Source organism: Eurytemora carolleeae, unplaced genomic scaffold (assembly GCF_000591075.1).
Source record: "Eurytemora carolleeae unplaced genomic scaffold, Eaff_2.0 scaffold511, whole genome shotgun sequence".
Taxonomy (NCBI): Eukaryota; Metazoa; Arthropoda; class Copepoda; order Calanoida; family Temoridae; genus Eurytemora; species Eurytemora carolleeae.
Window position 1 is genome coordinate 188,590 of NW_019396444.1, and position 20,643 is coordinate 209,232.

The 20,643-nt window shown below is 32.7% G+C and overlaps 1 protein-coding gene and 1 long non-coding RNA gene across 2 annotated transcripts; both read right to left on the minus strand.

Moving 5' to 3' along the window:
* Positions 1 to 262: 262 nt before the first annotated feature.
* Positions 263 to 787, minus strand: LOC111703423 (uncharacterized). The gene is made up of 2 exons (XR_002765610.1): positions 744 to 787; positions 263 to 422 (listed from the first exon to the last, which is right to left on the minus strand). It is a non-coding gene; the product is annotated as an uncharacterized LOC111703423 (long non-coding RNA).
* A 365-nt stretch (positions 788 to 1,152) lies between these two features.
* LOC111703422 (excitatory amino acid transporter-like) lies at positions 1,153 to 18,356 on the minus strand. The gene is given in 22 exon segments (XM_023475363.1): positions 1,153 to 1,407; positions 1,471 to 1,539; positions 2,571 to 2,606; positions 2,875 to 2,983; positions 3,671 to 3,742; positions 3,971 to 4,005; positions 4,832 to 4,931; positions 5,052 to 5,186; positions 6,739 to 6,795; positions 7,580 to 7,671; positions 7,895 to 7,970; positions 8,952 to 9,049; positions 10,247 to 10,364; positions 11,021 to 11,091; positions 11,996 to 12,093; positions 13,061 to 13,193; positions 14,382 to 14,415; positions 14,417 to 14,430; positions 17,101 to 17,154; positions 17,498 to 17,553; positions 17,836 to 17,915; positions 18,156 to 18,356. Coding segments are annotated over 21 exon segments (1,608 nt in total). The 5' UTR covers position 17,915; positions 18,156 to 18,356; the 3' UTR covers positions 1,153 to 1,335.
* Positions 18,357 to 20,643: the final 2,287 nt, after the last annotated feature.

Below are 20,643 nucleotides of genomic sequence, written 5' to 3' on the forward strand. Positions count from 1 at the left end.
ATCTCTGATTTAAACATCCTGTTTAATATCTCTATTTTAAACACCCTGTTTAATATCTCTATTTTAAACATCCTGTTTAAGATCTCTGTTTTAAACATTCTGTTTAAGATCTCTGTTTGAAACACCCTGTATAAAATCTTTGTTTTAAATACCCTGTTTAAGATATCTGTTTTAAACACCCTGTTTAAGATCTCTGATTTAAACATTCTGTTTAAGATCTCTGTTTGAAACACCCTGTTTAATATCTCTATTTTAAACACCCTGTTTAAGATCTCTGTTTTAAACATCCTGTTTAAGATCTCTGTTTTAAACATTCTGTTTAATATCTCTATTTTAAACATCCTGTTTAAGATCTCTATTTTAAACATCCTGTTTAAGATCTCTGTTTTAAACGCCCTGTTTAAGATCTCTGTTTTAAACACCTGTTTAAGATCTCTATTTTAAACACCCTGTTTAATATCTCTATTTTAAACACCCTGTTTAAGATCTCTGTTTTAAACACCTGTTTAAGATCTCCGTGTTAAACACCCTGTTTAATATCTCTATTTAAACACCCTGTTTAAGATCTCTGTTTTAAACATCCTGTTTAAGATCTCTGCTTTAAACATCCTGTTTAAAATCTCTGTTTTAAACACCCTGTTTAAGATCTCTGTTTTAAACATCCTGTTTAAAATCTCTGTTTTAAACATCCTGTTTAAGATCTCTGTTTTAAACGCCCTGTTTAAGATCTCTGTTTTAAACACCTGTATTTTAAAATTTTTATGCGAAGAAATGTATACAAAATACCTCTTTAATTTAAATAATGGAGGTACAACAATACGAAATGATTATTATTTTTTTTTTCAGAATAAATAAGTATTCTTAATGGTACATATAGTTAGATATATTACGTACATCAAATACAGGGTGTTTCGCCAAATATGACATCTAAAACAGCTTTAATATCTTTTAAACGTTAATTTCTTCAATAAAACCAAAATTAACCAAACGTCGAAATTCGTTGTTGTTTTTAAAGTTTTATAGGAGGTACACGGACATGAGAAAGTTTTCAAAGAAAAAATAAAAACCTTTATTCTTTAAGTCGTCTCTCAACTGGCATGTTTAGTGAAACACCTTGTATATATTTCACATCGTGATTTACACATAATGGACTAAATGTTGACTGATGTTATTTAAACGTAGCCATTAGATTTACACTGATTCAGGGTAGTCGATAAGTTTAATAAGCATGGCGTAGTAGTTTATATTTGTCTGATTACTAATTTGACTAACTTCCTGTATACCGTGTGTATAGTGTATAGTGTTGATATTTCTCATCTTATATTGTGTTCCATCCTACAATGCAAACTTGCCCTTTTCTGGCTTTCCAACCATTTTCAGATTGTCAGATTTTTCAATGATGATGACCTGAAGAATAAAACTGATTTAAAGTTTGGAATCAAGAAGCACTCGGCGCTCATGGGTTTCTACCTCATGTACAGCTACAGTTGAACCATTGGAGAGAGATTTAGTTCCAATGAGGTCTTCTTCTTCAGAATCCTGCAATATAAGGTATTAAAAGTCAAGCTGAAGTCTCCAATACCATTGGTTTATTTAATATCCAACAGAATTTTGCCCTGTTATTTGTTTAATTGCAATCCAACAGAAGCATTAAACGTCTTGACAGAATCCGACAATATTATAGGTTCATTTGAACTCCAATAGAATTCTGCAATACTATTGGTTTATTTAAACTCTACCAGAATCCTGCAATCTCGTTTTGGTTTATTTAAAATCTAACAGAATCCAGCAATATTATTGGTTTATTTAAACTAACAGAATCTTGCAATCTTATTGGTTTATAAAAACTCTAAGAGAATCCTGCAATATTATTGGTTAATTTAAACTCTAATAGAATCCTGCAATAATATTGGTTAATTTAAGCTGTAATAGAATCCTGCAATATTATTAGTTGATTCCAACTCCAACAGAATCCTGTAAAATTATTGGTTGATTCTAACTCAAACAGCATGCTGCAATATTATTGGTTGATTCTAACTCAAACAGCATGCTGCAATATTATTGGTTGATTCTAACTCAAACAGCATCTTGCAATATTATTGGTTGATTCTAACTCCAACAGAATCCTGCAATATTATTGGTTGATTCTAACTCCAACAGAATCCTGCAATATTATTGGTTCATTATTGCTTAGTCAGCAACATCAAACGTGAAACTCGTAAATTAGTATATAAAATATAATTAAAACCCCCTTGGAGTGGGTTCCTGAAAACCACCTTCCAAAAAATGCCAACGTAATATAAGTAAAAAATGTTAGTCACAACACAACTCATGATTAGTAAAATGCAGATAATTCTAAACATTTGGTAGGTTTATTTCAAATCAAATTTAATTATGATTTTGTTTCAATTTTTCTTAAGAAAATTTATTATTTCGTAAAATCTTTAAATTCAAGTTTTCAAGCTTTGAGAATGTAGCAAAATACCAAGGGAAGCCTGCGCTGTGTTAATTATCAGATTTTATGTTAGATTAGTTAGGATGAAAAGTGGTTGCACATATCTACCTATCACCTTGTTTATTCTAATACTACACCCGTTACAAAACATCTAAACAATAAACTAGGATTTCAAATCTAAAGAAAAATCGTGAGACTAAAATGAAAACATTATTTTGTTAATAAAAGAAGTATACTTCTTGACAAAGACAATATCTAATTAAAAGCTATTTCCTTACTAATCCCACTTTTGGATTATTCTAAAAATCTAGTTTGAAATATATATTATCTAATGAACAAATGAAAAAATAACAATTCGAAATACTTCACATTTATATTCTATGTTCTAAATATAAAATCATTTTTAAAAATGTACATACCTTTGATCCGATTGACTCCTTGAGGAAGTTGATGTTGGCCTCCTCGTCCTTCTCCTTTTCCTTCCTCTCCTCCATCTCCTTTTCAGCATCCATCAGGGCCAACTCCTTCCTGGAGAACATTATGTTTAGCATACAGTGGGATAGGGCTGGGCGTCGTTCCTGAGGAACGAGAACTAACGGAATTGCCAAGAACGATCGTTCTGAAAAAAACGAATACAAAGAACGGGTCCTTAAAAGTATTTGAACGATAATTAAAAGAACAAACGTGGAACAAACGGAAATTTCTTAAAAAGAACGTTAAAATCAGGAAGGCGTTCGTAGTCGGGAACGCATTTTAAATCAGGAACGTGCAAGGGGGTACGAGGGTGCTCGAGAATCTGGAGATTTGTTGAAAAAACTCTCGTATTCTTGATTTTGGGGGTAGTACTATATTTGCCAGGTAGCTATTTAAAAATCAAGTAATTAAATGTAATGGTTCTATGCAGTGTTTACGCTGGATAAATGGCGTGTTATATGCTCATTTGAAATCTAAACTTGAGTCTAACATCAGTCGTCTTCCTATTCCATAGTTTAATGGGTCTCACTGTAGAGTTGTTCTAGTTCTTTTGTGGTCATACATAATAGAATAAAAAACGGATGACCCATATTTTCCACAAAAACTCAAAGAATTTTTATTTGTCCGGGACTTTATTCTTGTCTTTTGTGATCTCAGAAAATTACAACTGAAAAATACATTTTTTAGAAAACTTCGAAAGCAAGAGAAAACAATTATTATAAATATATTTAAAACACTTACTTTGACAATGCTTCCACTATGGCAGCCCCATACGCATCTCCGAGCATGTTGTTAGTTGTACGGCACCGATCCCTAGTAAATATGTACCATGGATTACTAGAAAACAGTACAGTTATTGTCGTCTTTTAATTTTATTATGGAATATCGCTGTTCTTTTGTAATTTTCAACTGATTTACTTGTAAAATGTGCTGCCCTGAATATAATTGTAGATATATTTATATATCAGCGACATATATCTTTATTAGAACTACTGTAGCTTTATAATCATAAACTATAGAAATTTATTAAAGATTACTTACACAAACCAATCTATTGCCCAGAGCAGAGAAACGTCCTGGAACAAAGAGAAACTATGGAGACTTTGATGTATTCAGATTGTTTAGTTCGACGTGCAATCCTTGACCAAACTTTCTTAATGCATCAAGTTAAAGGGACTGTAAGCGTGTGTTTAAGTGACCCTACATGCAAGATGGCATTATTTAAAATGGTTCCCTTGAAAGCTTTGTCTGATAAAATACGAATCAGAAATGAATGTTTTTAATTTTGAACTGAGGTTCGCTGAAATTTACTTGCGCATTTCTACTGCAGAAAACCATACTAGTATTATCAGAAATAAACACGTTTAAACCTCGAGAAACGACAATATCCTCCAGATTATTAATCGTACAAAGGTTTCAAGAGTACCGTTGTGAATCGGAAATTGCCATCTTTGCATGGAAAGTCACTTGAAAAGTCACTTGAAAAGTTATTTGAAAAGTCACTTGAAAAGTCACTTGAAAAGTCACTTGAAAAGTCACTTGAAAAGTCACTTGAAAAGTCACTTGAAAAGTCACTTGAAAAGTCACGTGAAAAGTCACTTGAAAAGTTGAAATTACGCTTACACTCACTTTTAGCTACAAACTACAGTGGTTGGCGATTATATCAATACGATGAAGACGACTTTCGATTTAAATTTTGATTTATATCAATCTGTTATACAGCACGGATACACTTAAACATAGAAGTCAGGAGAAGCTGTCAAATAAAAAAGCTTTTGTAAAATTTTGATTCGTAAAAAGCTTGTTAACATTTAAAACTTTAAACAAGTCGTCTTCATTGTATCGATATAATCGCCTACCACTGTATTAAAATAAATTGCTCAAACAAGTTTCTTAAGTTCCCTGATACGGAGCGTCAATAGCAGAGAGTACAATAAGCATGAGAACCAGAGCTGCACTTGGTACACTTGCAGACGCTACACTTGCAGCTGTAGAGGTCAACCTGAACATTCACATTTTTATTCAGAATTTTTATTTTTTTTAAATTTTTTTAATTTCTCTTAAACCCCTTTCTGTTTTAGGTATTTATTATACCTGGTAATGTAATTACAAGGTAACTTACACAACAGTTGCGTAAGAACCAGCGTTGAGTGGAATATCGTTCATTTGAGCGATAAAGATGGAGGCGACCGTTACAAACAGCGCAGTTCCGTCCATATTCACAGTTGCACCGATGGGCAGCACAAATTTGGAAATCCTGAAAAATAATAAAATGGGTTTAGAGAAAATATTGATGATTTTATAATTATACAGATTAACCTAGAACTTCGGAGAATCAAAGGAATTTATAAAATGTCGTCTTTTTTTAATTAAATTAAATTTAAATTAAAGTTTTTAAATATGGGTTTATATTTTTATACCTAAATCTCGGTAATGTTAAAAAAACCATGAAATATGCAGAAACAGTTTTAAAGAGCTCCATATAATTATTCAATTGAAAAACTAAATATCTGCAACATTTCATTATCCGTCGATTTGGAAAACGACATTTTCTTTAGAATTCTGAAGTTATGGGTTAAGCTGTATTAAAAAAGTCTTGATAATTATGTTATTGGTTTTTGTGTGATAATAATGATGACAATTATGTTATTGTTTCCTATGATGATGATGATATTGATGTGGTTGTTTCTTGTGATAATGATGATAATGTTAGTGTTTCTCTTGATGTTTCTTTTGTATTTATCATGATGTTATTGTTTTTTTTTCAAAATGATGACAATTATGCTATTGTTTCCTATGGTGATGATGATATTGATGTGGTTGTTTCTTGTGATAATGATGATAATGTTAGTGTTTCTCTTGATGTTTCTTGTGATATTTATCATGATGTTATTTTTTTTTTTTTTGAAAATGATGACAATTATGTTATTGTTTCCTATGGTGAGGATGATATTGATGTGATTGTTTCTTGTGATAATGAATGATGATTTAAGTGTTTCTTATGATGTTAATAATTTTTAAAAGAGATTTTTTTTGTCTCCAAGACATGACCGCGGGTTGTTATGGTCAAATCTCGGAATTTTTCCTATTGAGAAAGTTTGGTGTTGTCTGGGTTTATATTGATCTACCAGGGGTTGTAATCTTGCAGCACATTCATCTATCCACGCTTCATTCATTCTGAGAAGAGGGTTTACAAGATTCCAGCTGCCTTAGGGCTTCTTAGGCCTGAGAATATAGAGTGCAGGAATTCTTCTGATATACTAGAATGAGCCCCGGTGCCATACTGATACTCATTGCTTCCTAACATCCGTAAGCCCGGATTGGATACCCCCAGGTACATATAGCTGGCAACCGTATGACTCTCCCTGTTTGTCCACCATTCCTCTCTTCATCGTCATTCACTTAAAGCTTCTTTCTTCTTGAGTAAAAAGCACGCACCCTTTCGCTGCGAGAGTTGTTGACAGCCGCCTCTCTGTCCTCCTACATCCGTCAGGTGGTCAAAACTGCTGAACCAGATGTCGGCTTCAGATGTTTTTGAAACCAAAGGTTTGTGTGGAGTACGGGAATTGAACCCGGAAACACCAGTCTGGACACCAATCCAGTTTCTGGTTGTGGACACCAATCCAGTTTCTGGTTGTGGACACCAATCCAGTTACTGGTTGTGGACAGTGATCTAACGAAAACTGGTGTCACACACTCCCCACCCCACCTCACAAAACTGTTAATAATGATGTTATTGTTTCCTATGATTATGAAGGTGATGATGATGATAAAGATGTTGAGGATAATGCACTGATGGTTAAGTTTACCTGATATCAACTTTGTTCTTCTCCATGCACTGGAAGGTGATGGGAAGAGCAACGGCTCTAAAAACAAATGTTTCAATTATCAGATTTTCTTATATTTTATTCGCTAAATTGTAGATAACAAATTTTGTTGGTTTGAATTTTACCTGGAATATAAGACTGTAAATAATTATGAATGTATAGAAATAAATAAATCTTGTTGTTGCACAGAGTGACAAAACGAAGAATAAAAGAAAAGATTATATTCCCTACGGTTGTATCTGAAGTTTCAATCTCTTTGTAGTGTAAATGATTTCTTTCAGACTGTCCTATTCTGCGTTGAAAAGTAATTTTGCAATTTTGTTCGGACAGATGTTCTTTTTTAGTTTTAACCCATTCAGGCCTCTCACATCTAGGCCTTGGCATATTAAATAAGAAAATGCACGTGAGGAGATCTACGTCAAAGTAAATCCTACGTCATTTACGCAAATTCCGCGTGAAATATTAAAAAGTTATTTTGTAAATGTATGCAAATGTAAGATGCGATGCGAATGCGATCTATTTGAAATCGTTGCAAAATTAAGGATAAATATTAATGTGTGATCTATTAGAAATCTATGTTAAAACAACACAAATTCAGGCCAAACTATTTAGTAAGTTTAAAGGGAACAGATATGGCCGATTAAAATTCAAACTTTTTCTGTAAACCCAAGTTTTCATTCGAAAACTCAAAAAACCTTGAAAGTTTTCGATTTTGTTTCGTGGAAAATAAAGAGATATGTGACATATGTCAACATCTATATGTAAATAAATGTCTAACTTTACATTAAAAATTTATAGATTGTGTTAATCAGGGTCAGCTTACGTTGATGCTGTAGCGAATGCGGTCATCCAGGACTGAAGTAGATTCCACCAGAATTTGAACGGATTCTTTCTCACAAACACAAAGTATATCGCCTGTCAATCAAATGAATCATTAGTTTAAAATAAATTTGACCATCTATCTATCTATCTATCTATTTATCTATCTAATTATCTATATATCTATCTATCTATTTATCTATCTAATTATCTATATGTCTATCTATCTACATATCTATCTATTTATCTATCTAATTATCTATCTATCTATCTATCTATCTATCTATCTATCTATCTATCTATCTATCTATCTACCTACCTGTAAGAATGTGAACTGGTATATAAAGATACCGGAGCAGACTGTAGCAATGAAGAGACCGAGCTGGGACATCACTCTGCACAATAAACCCTATTATCTTTTCTTCAAAAATATTTGTTCATTAAAATTTGTTGTTGTCAAATTATTTTCCCCGGGGCGGAGCCAGATTGATGGAACTAGATAAATATTTGTTAAAACAAATTCGAAACTAATAAATTTTAGTTTTGCTCTTTGTGGCCCCCCACACTGTAAACTCCGGTTTGAAGAACCGAATTGACTTTAAAGAATACGACTTAAATGGGATAGTACGCCAAATAAATCATTTTCCTTTTTTGTGAAATCTAAAGATTGCAAGAACTCACGCAAAAATCGATGAGAATTTTGACAATTACTTCTTAAAAAAATGATGCTAAAACTAAGTATTTTATAGTTCCAAAATGTGCATGTTTAGGGCTACAAAATCACATAAGTGAAATCAAAATGTTAAAATCTAAGCGTGAAGCGTTGCGACACTTCAAAGTCTACCCTGTCTGGAAAATTGATACAACTTTTCATAGCAGCCAGAATCCATGTGAATATCCTTCCTTTGAAATTCATGTTTTTTTGCATTAACATTGTTTAATGAAAAAAATTATTTGGATAGTAGAAGTATCAGTAGAAGATATTTACAAATAAAAGTTCTATTTCTAAGAAAGATTGCGATCTATATATTCCCTGAACCCTCTAGAAATGTAAAAGAAAAACATGTTGAAGACTATAAAGGGACTGCTAACGTAATTTCAATTGTCTTTTTAAGAATTGCATATCCAGTTTACAACCATTGTCTGAGCAACAATGAGGAAGATATCGTCATTTTTCAAATCTGAAAGTTTCTTTCCATGTATCCGTAGTCCGTACATCCGCAATTTAGGTTACAGAGAACTCACAATTAATGATTTTCAAGTTGTAAAAAAAAAACATAGATTGCGTAATGATTTTTGCTCAGACGAAGGTTTAAAGGTTTTCTTTGTGAATCAGGCATGCCATTGTCACGATGGAAAATATTTTCTAAAATTACTTCATAATATTCGCAACTCCCAGAATTTTTCCGCAGATTACAGAACTTATGCCCAGAGGAGAAAACCACATGATGCCAGTAGTCATTTTCATTATTACCTAAACATATCATTTTCATTATTACCTAAACGTATCATTTTCATTATTACCTAAACATATCATTTCATTATTACCTAAACATATCATTTTCATTATTCAGTTATACTTGTCGCTGTTTAGTCTGGTCCATTTCAAGGACCGGACCGACATCTAACCAGCTAGAGCGAGCTGTACATTACAAGTACAGATTATGCCAGGCAAAACGGGACGGGACATCAAATGAACCAGACCCTTCTAGAGACATTCTAATGTCTTAGGACCCGTAAAACTGTGGAATAGCACTCCTCTTTGTATTTTATGTTGAATGCTACAAATAGAGGGGAAAGGCGACCCGTACCTGTTTGACATCCCACCCGCAGATGACGTCACAAAACAGGTTTGCGGAATGCGCTTACCCCTATGCCGTCCAATCCTCACCTGTTGGCTTTCCGGCAAAATTTCTTAATTTGTGTATGCTAATTATAGACGAATGCAGCATAAATTTAAATTTATAAAAAACGTCAAGTGTCTATCATAAAATAAACTTATTCCTGATATTTTTTGTTTGTAACAGTAGCACATCTACCTGCTGAATAAAGCGATAGTTTTGAAAATACAGATCAAACAACATTTTAGTGTGGATTTACTTTTATTGTAGAATTTTAAATATTTTGCATGGTCTGAAAAATGCTAAAAATGAAAAGTAAATATTGTCACTGTAATACATTTGAGGCCCGAGTCATTTTCTTCCTGAAAGTGTATTATTTTTGCAATGACTTAGCCGTTTTCGTGAGTGCACTGGCGTTGAACATCCCATTATTATTATTAAGTTAATTAAGATTTATATTTTGAAATTATAAAATTTCAATTAAAACCAGTCGTGCCTGACTGACACGGCCTAAAAGAAATTAAAAACAATTTTTAAGCTGATAATAATTGCCTTTACAAATAAAGACATTTTGCCCGAAGACCAACTTGTGAGGGTCGGACGGCATAGGGGTAAGCGCTTGCCGCAAATCCGTTTTGTGACGTCATCTGCGGGTTGGATGTCAAACAGGTGCGGGTCGCGTTCCCCTCCACTTATCGAATGACAGTTTTACCTAACAAGCTTAATGGGTCATGTGTGCTTCGCAATTACTGTGTTCATTGGACTTCTTAGTTGTATTCAAGTGTTTCTATTCAATAGTTTAATATTCATGTTGCTTATTATAAGTTTACCTCGTCAATAACCTTGAAGAAATGAATAACAGGAGACCCCTGCCGAGTAGGTAATGAACCAAGTACTGTACCGAAGCACAGACAGAAGAAGATTATACCGAGGGTGTTTGTTCCGTTCCTAAAATATTTGTTTAACTAACCAAATCATAAATAATTAATTTTTTATTCAGGGGCGTAAACACTAAACAGGGGGCCTCAGGGACATTGCCCACCCACTGGGGCGCACTAGAGTACTTGGCAACATTGTGCCCCCCCTAAAACCCCATTTTTGAAAATAATATTGATACATTTTTTAACTATGTAAACTATTCGATCATATACACACTTCCATATTACAAGCGGTAATAAATTATTTAAGTAATTTTATTACGGGGGGCGGGCGCAATGTTGCCAAGGGTGGGGGGGGGGGGGGGCACAAAATCAGGCAATCCCTCTTAATACTGTGGTGTAAGCTTCAAGGGATGAAAAATATAGATGGAAATGTTTCTAAAAAATTATCTATTTTTCATAGGATTAATTCATATTGTATCATAAATTATGAATGTAGATTGCCTGAGGAAGGTAAATGCAAGCAGATGTGATATTAAAAGAGTCCCCCCATGAGTACGCGTGCCCCCCCCCCCCGTCAGGGGGCACGCGTAGGGGGTGGAGGCTCGGCCCCCACTCGTACGCCCCTGCCCACCCATTGAATTTACAATTTCGTGTTTTAAAGTTTTTAAAAAATTGCTCCCCCCACCCCGAAACAATAATTCCTGTTTTTTGGTTTATGTTTACCTTGTACCAAGAGTTTTGATGTACTGTACTGTAGAATTGGGGAGCAGTACTTTATCATACTTGGTTCCAGCCTGTAAGTTTACAGTATAAAATATTAATCGCAGTAAATTTATTTTTACAGTGATTGTAAATCTTGCTGAATTAGATGCCAAAGATTGAAAGATTGATTCAAAGAATTTGAATTTAAAATTTCTCATGGTCAAAATATTGATGTCTACGCATCTAAAGACTCTTTAGAAGAAATTGCAAATCTATTTTAACTTAGACTTTTAAAAAAGCTGTCAATTAAAAAAGCTTCTCTTTTATCACGTGCGAACTTGTAATCCGAAAAAAGCTTGTTAACAACAAAAACTTGATTAAGAAAGTTGTCTTCATTATATTGATTTTATCGCCTACCACAGTAGAAGAATGAGTAGTAGAATGCGAACAATATCCTGTTTAGGAGTAGAATAAGAACAATATCAGGTTTAGGAGTAGAATAAGAACGATATATGGTTTAGGAGTAGAATAAGAACAATATCAGGTTTAGGAATAGAATAAGAACAATATCAGGTTTAGGAATATGCACGAGGGTGTTAGAGCGTCGGGAAATCCGTCGGTCGCAGGGTGCAATTTAAACTGCCCTTAAATAAGAACAACATTAGGTTTAGGAGTAGAATATGGACAATATCAGGTTTGTAAGGACTAGGAAAGGATAGGGTTTGTGAGGACTATAACAGGATAAGATTGGTAAGGACTAGAACAGGATAAGGTTTGCAAGGACGAGGACAGGATAAGATTGTGAGGACGAGGACAATATCAGGTTTAAGACAGGAGAAGATTTGTAAGGACAAGGACAATATCAGGTTTAGGACAGGAGCAGATTTTTAAGGACGAGGACAGGATAAGGCTTGTAAGAACAAGAACAGGATAAGGTTCATGAGGATGAGGACAGGATAAGGATAAGGTTTGTGAGGATGAGAACAAGAACCTGACCGAGATGAATGCAGCCTGGAATATATTGTCCGGGAATATATTTCTGCCCAAATCCAGGAAATTGTCCAGAATATCAACCTTCTTCTCCTCTGTGGTTCCTGAAACAAATATTCAAAGATATAGATTTAGAATACACTAAATTTTAAAAACATCATTTTTATAAATAAAGTAGTAAGCTGTTTAGTCTGTTTGTTCAAATATCCGATCATAACTTATGACCCCCTGGACCGATTTGCCTCAAATTTTGATGTGAAACCCAGGAGAATCGTGGAAATGTTCTAGAATTTGGTTTTAAAATTATAACTTTGGTAAGTTGATTTTATAAAGAAAGTTTAGTTTCCAGGTTATGCTGGGTTTTCAACCTTGTACATTATACATACATTATAAAGATTTAATTTTTGTATTTCTTTTTCAAATCTTAATATCAAACTCACGCAATAACAACAGAGATACACTTTAAGGTGGGTATCACACACTTGATATTGGTGACGACCTGCTATATACATCTATATATATATATAAATAATATATTATTTTTGTTTAGCAAGGGTATACAGGGTATCGGAATCCATTTTATAAAATACTAGCTTGGGAACCCATCGCTGCCAAGGTTACTAAAAGTTACTCCCGTCGTTTACCAGCACTTGAACGATTTTACCGGGAAACTAAAGCCAACCCACTCAACTTATAATCACAAAACCAAACCTAAGAACATTCCCGTGGGTCTCCTGAGTTCTCTAATCAAAATCGGTCAAGGGGTTTCTGAGTTATGATCGAACAAAGAAACAAACAGAGATTACAACTTTACATATATAGATTGTACAATTGCATATTCTTTCAATCTGAAGAAATAATGTCTCTAAAAGCTACTAGGAACCCAGCATTGATTGGAAACTATTCTTTCGCTAAAAATGTTAAACCTAACTTAGAACTGTTTAACCAAGGAAAGAACATTTCCTGGGTTCGAGTTTCCCAACCAAAGTTCGAAGCAAATGTTCAAGGTGCTTCTGAGTTATGATCGGACATACAAACAGAGATTACTACTCATATATATAGATACCGAACCTGATCCAAGAAGGGATTTTGTCTCCGGGTTTCCTGGGTGCACCAGGATAACCAGGACCAGACCAACAAGGGCAGAGAGCAGGGAGGTGCTGATGAAGTATACGATGGTTCTCAGGGCTATCATGCCGTTCATCTACAATATTCTTATTTTTCACGAAAATTGAAAGTTGAATCTATAATCTATTAAAATATAAACAAGAGTAGAAAATATGTTCAAGTATGTTGTATGTATTTTAGCGTTAAAGATTGTAGGTTATCAAATATGAAAACGCTCTGTGCTCTGACTTCTGAGTATTTTATAAGTTTAAGTTTTATGACAAGACAGAATCAAAAAAATCTGGTATATGTTGAATTACAATTTACCAAACCTGTTTTTTTATCATATCTGAAAAAGCATCATAATCCCACCCTCCCCCCCCATCCCTCTTGACCTTGAAAAGAAGATTAGGATAATCTATAATTATCCAGATTTATCAAGTTTTCTATAAATCCATGTTAGCCTAAAGGATTAGAGAACGGATTGAGAAAATATAATCATTTTTCCTATATTTTCGTGATACCAGAGAGCAAGGAAATATAATTATTTTTCCTATACTTTCGTGATACTAGAGAGCAAGGAAATATAATTATTTTTTCCTATATTTTCATGATACTAGAGAGCAAGGAAATATAATCATTTTTCCTATATTTTTGTGATACTAGAGAGCAAGGAAATATAATCATTTTTGCTATATTTTCATGATACTAGAGAGCAAGGAAATATAATCATTTTTCCTATATTTTCATGATACTAGAGAGCAAAGAAATATAATTATTTTTCCTATATTTTCGTGATACTAGAGAGCAAGGAAATATAATTATTTTTCCTATATTTTCGTGATACTAGAGAGCAAGGAAATACCGGAAACTTTTCTGATAAAACGGAACTAAAAAGTTTATAACAACTGTAAAGAATAAGTACAAAAGTATTAGAATTAGTTCCAATAAAACCGGAAAAGTACAATTACATCAAATTATTCAATTATCTAATCTAAGTAAACAAGTAAAGAAAACACAGAAAATAGAACATTGCTATCTCTATTAAACAGGGTTACCAACTAAGGATGAAAATTTTAACCCCTGAGCTTTTACAAAATTGTATTAATTCTTTTCACCATTCCGAAATCATGTAAATTTTCTGAAATATTAATAAATCACTCAGAGAAACAACCAGATAAGTTCACGCAATGAACGAAAAAAATACTCACAAGCAGGTAAATTAACATTGCAAAGGTATACAAATATTTACTAGAAAATAAGTAAATTATTAAACTTTTTTTACCTTAGCATTGAGACTAGCAGATCCAGTAATTAGGTGGTAGTATCATCAGCTGAAATGATAAGAAAATGGTTTTTAAAAATTAATTTATTTTTGCATTAAGAAATGTGTAAGGAAGAAGGTTTTTAAATAATGCAAAAGTTCATGATTTATTAAAAAATGTATATATACGTTGAATATTTTGAATAATTATTTTGCACTGTTTTTAACAGCTTTTTCAATAATCAAAATACAAATTAATTCTGAATATAATTTAAATATTTGAAATATAGTAAATTAAGTTTAAATAATTTCATGAAACGATTGTGTACTTTATCATTCTTCCTCACTTCATCGTGAATTTCATAACGATTGGTTCCCGGATTTTCTGAAAAAAAATTTGGATATTTTTCTAAAATTATTTTTTTTTGTCAATTGAAATGAAAAGGAAATGGAAATCAACTTTATATTTTGACTTTTGCTTTGTTTCAAAACTTATTTGATCTAGAAATAGCCATTGAAATAAGACAAGTAGACACACATTTCATAAAATCACTATTATTTTGGCACGAGGTGGTATACAATTTTGGGATTTACATTTTCTCTATATCTTGAAGGTTCTCGCCTTTTTAGATTATGTTAATTATATCTTAAAAGGCTTAAACCTTCTCGATAAAAACTTTATAACACTGCCAACCAAAATAACAGTGTTATTGATTGTTATTCTTATCTTAATTAAAGAATCTGAATACAGAATAAAATCAGAATCAAATATGAAAACGCTCTGTGCTCTGACTTCTGAGTATTTTATAANGTCACGGATTTGAGATAAATCAGGTACAAAATAGATTTTAAATCCTTTAATTAATTTATAAATTTTACGAATTTATTATTTTTTTATTATTTTTTTTCATCTATTCTCCTCAACATATTTGAAGGCTTTGAAAACATGTTGTGTATGCAAATAAATGAATAATAATGAAAGGTATATATTAATTTCTTATTCATAAATTCATAAAACAAAGTTGATGAAAATGAATAGTTGATGAATTGTCGAGTAAATGAAAAAAATAAAAAATACAAATTTGAAAAAATGAATAAAAGATTTTAGAATGTAAAGATTAATAAATGAATGAAAAAAGACAAAAGATGAGTAAAATAAAAATCTAAGAATGACAATGTATGTATAATTAAACAGGTGAATCAACTAATTCAAAAGATGAATAGGTCAAAGGGTAAATGAAGGAAATCAAAGGATGAATAGGTAAAAGGATGAATATAAGATATCAAAGGATGAATGAAAGAATTAGGTGTATAAATAGGTGAAAGGATGAATGAACGAAATCAAAGGATGATTAGGTTAAAGGATAAATGATGGAAATCAAAGGATGAATAGGTTAAAGGATGAATATAAGATATCAAAGGATGAATGAAAGAATTAGGTGTATAAATAGGTGAAAGGATGAATGAACGAAATCAAAGGATGAATAGGTTAAAGGATAAATGAAGGAAATCAAAGGATGAATAGGTTAAAGGATAAATGAACGAAATCAAAGGATGAATAGGTTAAAGGATAAATGATGGAAATCAAAGGATGCAAAGGATGAATAGGTTAAAGGATTAATGAACGAAATCAAAGGCTGAATAAGTTAAAGGATAAATAAAGGAAATCAAAGGATGAATAGGTTAAAGGATAAATGATGGAAAACAAAGGATGCATAGGTTAAAGGATGAATGAACTAAATCAAAGGATGAATAGGTTAAAGGATAAATGGACTAAATCAAAGGATGAATAGGTTATAGGATAAATGAACAAAATCAAAGGATGCAAAGGATGAATAGGTTAAAGGATTAATGAACGAAATCAAATAATGAATATGTTAAAGGATAAATGAATGATATCAAAGGATGAATAGGTTAAAGGATGAATGAACGAAATCAAAGGATGAATATGTTAAAGGATAAATGAAGGAAATCAAAGGATGAATAGGTTAAAGGATAAATGAACGAAATCAAAGGATGAATAGGTGAAAGGATAAATGATGGAAATCAAAGGATGCAAAGGATGAATAGGTTAAAGGATTAATGATGGAAATCAAAGGATGAATAGGTTAAAGAATAATTGAACGAAATCAAAGGATTAATAGGTTAAAGGATAAATGAACGAAATCAAAGGATGAATAGGTTAAAGGATAAATGAACGAAATCAAAGGATGAATAGGTTAAAGGATAAATGATGGAAAACAAAGGATGAATTGGAAAAAACAAAGTGAAAGATATCAAAGGATGGATAGGTAAATAAATGAATGAAAAATTGAGAATATGATAAAAGGATGAAGAATGAACAGTTTTTTTCCTTGAGAAGATGATAAAAGGATGAAGAATGAATAGTTGTTTACCTTGAGAAGATGTTAAAAGGATGAAGAATGAATAGTTGCTTACCTTGAGAAGATGATAAAAGGATGAAGAATGAATAATTGTTACCTTGAGAAGATGATAAAAGGATGAAGAATGAAAAGTTGCTTATCTTGAGTAGATGTTAAAAGGATGAAGAATAAATAGTTGTTTACCTTGAGAAGATGTTAAAAGGATGAAGAATGAATAGTTGTTTACCCTGAGAAGATGATAAAAGGATGAAGAATGAATAGTTTTTTTATCTTGAGAAGCTGTTAAAAGGATGAAGAATGAATAGTTGCTTACCTCGAGAAGATGATAAAAGGATGAAGAATGAATAGTTGTTTACCTTGAGAAGCCTCATAAAGAGTTCCCCTGGGTAGGCCAGCAGTAGTATGGTTTCCTACACAAGAGAGTTCATTAGAGGAAGTACATTAGCGGGAGTACATTAGAGGGAGTACATTAGAGGGAGTACATTATAGGGAGTAAATTAGAGGGAGTACATTATAGGGAGTACATTAGAGGAAGTATATTAGAGGGAGTAAATTAGAGGGAGTACATTAGAGGGAGTACATTAGAGGAATTATATTAAAAGGAGTACATTAGAGGGAGTACATTAGAAGGAGTACATGAGAGGGAGTAAATTATAGGGAGTACATTAGAGGGAGTACATTAGAGGGAGCGTATTAGAGGGACTACATTAGAGGGAGTACATTAGAGGGAGTACATTAGAGGGAAATTAATACCTCTGTCAGTTCCAGAGGGCGCAGTAACATTCCAGCAACAACACCAACCAGTACACCTAGTTATAGGGAACCAATATAAGATACCTACTGCCTATTGCCTACTGCCTATTGCCTACTACCCATAGCCTACTTACTACCCACTGCCTACTGCCTTACTGCCTACTGCCTGCTGCCTATAAGCCTACCTAATGTCCACTGCCTAATGTAATACTACCTACTACCTACTACCTAGTGCCCAATGTCTACTATCTACTGCCTACCGTCATACTGCCTATGGCCTATTACTTACTACCTACTAACTAGTGCCCAATGTCTACTGCCTACTGCCTACTGCCTACCTGAGAATGTTGCAACTAGAAGCATATTCTCTTTAATCCAGGCGGGGGCTGCTGATAAACAGGATCCTGCCATCTTCATCCTGGAAATTGGTTTTATAATCAACTTACTCTTGTCTTTTTTTCGAGAAGTCATTTTTCCTAACAGACATTTTTCTTCCAGATATTTCCCTTTTTCCCTATAAGCCATTTTTTCTGTTTTAAACATTTCTTATCTTCCCTTACTTTTCCTGTGAAGAATTCTAATATTTTTTAGGGTTATTGCCGAGTGCTGTGGTAAGAAAAAAAGTACTAATACTATTTTTTTTGCTAAGATATTTTACTTTTGATTATGCTGGTGGTTTGAACGTTGTGACCAGGACTTGATAAGGGACGAATTGTATAGTGAATTGGATTTTATACCCGTGTAGGCTGTAGGACAATGATGTTGAGATTCTACTTTCTGTGGTTGTACAGTTTCTACTTCCTGTGGTTGTACAGTTTCTACTTTCTGTGGTTGTACAGTATCTACTTTCTGTGGTTGTACCCTGTACTCTCAGTGGTTTTTTTCAAACACTCTAAAGAACTATATTTGTGCAGGTTAGGGATTTTTTAGGACAAGGGTGTTTTATTACACTTCCTGCCATACTGCAATGATGCTTTTTAGTCTTTTTTTATGACAGTAAAATAATTTGAGTTTAAGATTTTCTTTTGCATCAAATGAATGATAAGTGAACAAATAAATGTAGGACGGATAATATAGCATCTAAACATTATCAACCTTTATCCTAACTTTCTCAGATACATGATGTAAATGTATAGAGGGACGGGTTATTGAGAGGGATGGGGAGGGGACCAGAAAGAGCGTAAAAGGAGAGGGAAAAAGTACAGGGCTTTAGTGATCTCCAAATTAATTACTCTATATAAAGTAAATTATACCAACCTAAATTCTCACTAGAATATTTTTATGTTTATGACATCAACATTTTTATTTCGAAGAAACCCCACTGCAAGTAAAAAAAAATGTTTCAGAGTTGAAATTACTTAGGCCTACTTGGCTATTCAGCTGTGCACAGAAGAAACAATTTTAGTATAGATACTTCTTCTAATTTATTTGTAAATAAATATTTATGCATTTATGCATTTAAGTGTATTTTTCTATTGAATGTAAATTGAGGGGATTATAAAAGATCAACTCGATCGCTGTATAAGTTTTAGTTTGGTTTGTTTCTCTAAAAAGAGGATTTCAATTTTTTTTTGACTGTGTCGTGTATGAGTAATCAATCTTCTATTTTTCTTGTAAAAAAAATATAAATAGTGGCCGAATTTAAAGAATTTGAGCGGTGGTTTAAATTTAAGCCGCGGCTTAAATATGGTTGGTTCCACTTAAAATTGTATCAAAGGTTTCAAGATTTAAGCCGGCGCTTAATTTAAACCGGGTTTTGGTAGATTTAAACCGCGGCTCAAATTCTTTAAATTCCATCTTAGATTTATTCAAACTTATTAAAACTTTTACTGCGTTCGTTCTATTATTATAAAATATCTACTAGTCTAAAATTATGTAAAATTAATTGATACAGAAATCCCGGGGCTGCTGTCAAAACTACGAGGACTCATAAACTTTTCTATCACAAAATGTATAAATTCCGTGTAAAGTGCATTAAAGAAATTTCATTTAGACCTAATAATGTACTTCTTTCCTTGATACGTCATTAATAAAGAACATATTAAAGAATTAACCAAGCTTTGCTTAGAGTTTTCTCTATAAAAGACAACCCAATCAACTTAGAATGTTCAAACTAAGCGGAGAATAGTTCAGTGTTTCTTCCAATCAAAATTTGTGGTGAATCGGTTAAGGGATTCTTGAGTTATGATCGGGCATCTTCCAAAAAACCTAACAAACGGACATTAATACTTCATTTCTATAGATACACGTATAAATGTACTTTGACTCAACTTGTTGCAAGTTTGTCAAAACTGTGTTCTGCTCTAAGTGAAAAGTTTATTAACCCCCCCCCCATCAATGGAGAAGTTTAAAGATGAGATGAATTCTTACTTCCGCTAAACTCCCCTCAGCAAAGTTCCTTCAAGTACTCAAACTTTCTTCAACTCCTTGGTTTATAAACTTATTATGAATCAGATTCAAAAAGGACTGTGTTTAATTTCTTAGTAACGATCAAGGATATATGTTTACTAAAGGTAGGTAGAGTTTATGTGTACACATTTAATTGTGACGTTTAAGGACTTACGGGTTGGGAACTAGTTTTTTGATACAATATCAAAGGGCCCTTTTTTCATTTGTTTACTTAAACCAGTTCAAGTTTTTCTTTTTTTAATATTATTTTCTTAAAAACCTTTACTCATATGGCTTGAGGAGAGAAATACGGATTTTCTCCTAGAGGCCGTTAAAGAGAAATCTATTGATACAATCAATCAATAAAAATGCTTTTAAAAATATATAAATCTGTAAAAATGCATCAAATTAATCAGATAAAACTGTCTTGGAAATGAATATTCAATACTAATTGCCAGCAAATTGTAATAAATACGTCCAAGTTTAAATAAAAATATTTATATGGGATTTTTCTTAGTTTAGATAGTTTTGACTCGAGCCACATCTAGTGGCATGCCAGGTCCCACATAATTAGGTGTGCGATAATTCTCTTAAATGCGTTTGTCCTGATTTCACCTCTCATGTTCAGTAACATATAAAATAAATAGAATTAAATGTTCAGCTATACAAATGTTTAATGACTGTATTCCACTTATACTTTTTTAGTCTGACATATTATTATCAGCATTTTTGGTGGGTCGGTGGGGGGGGAGGCTTTT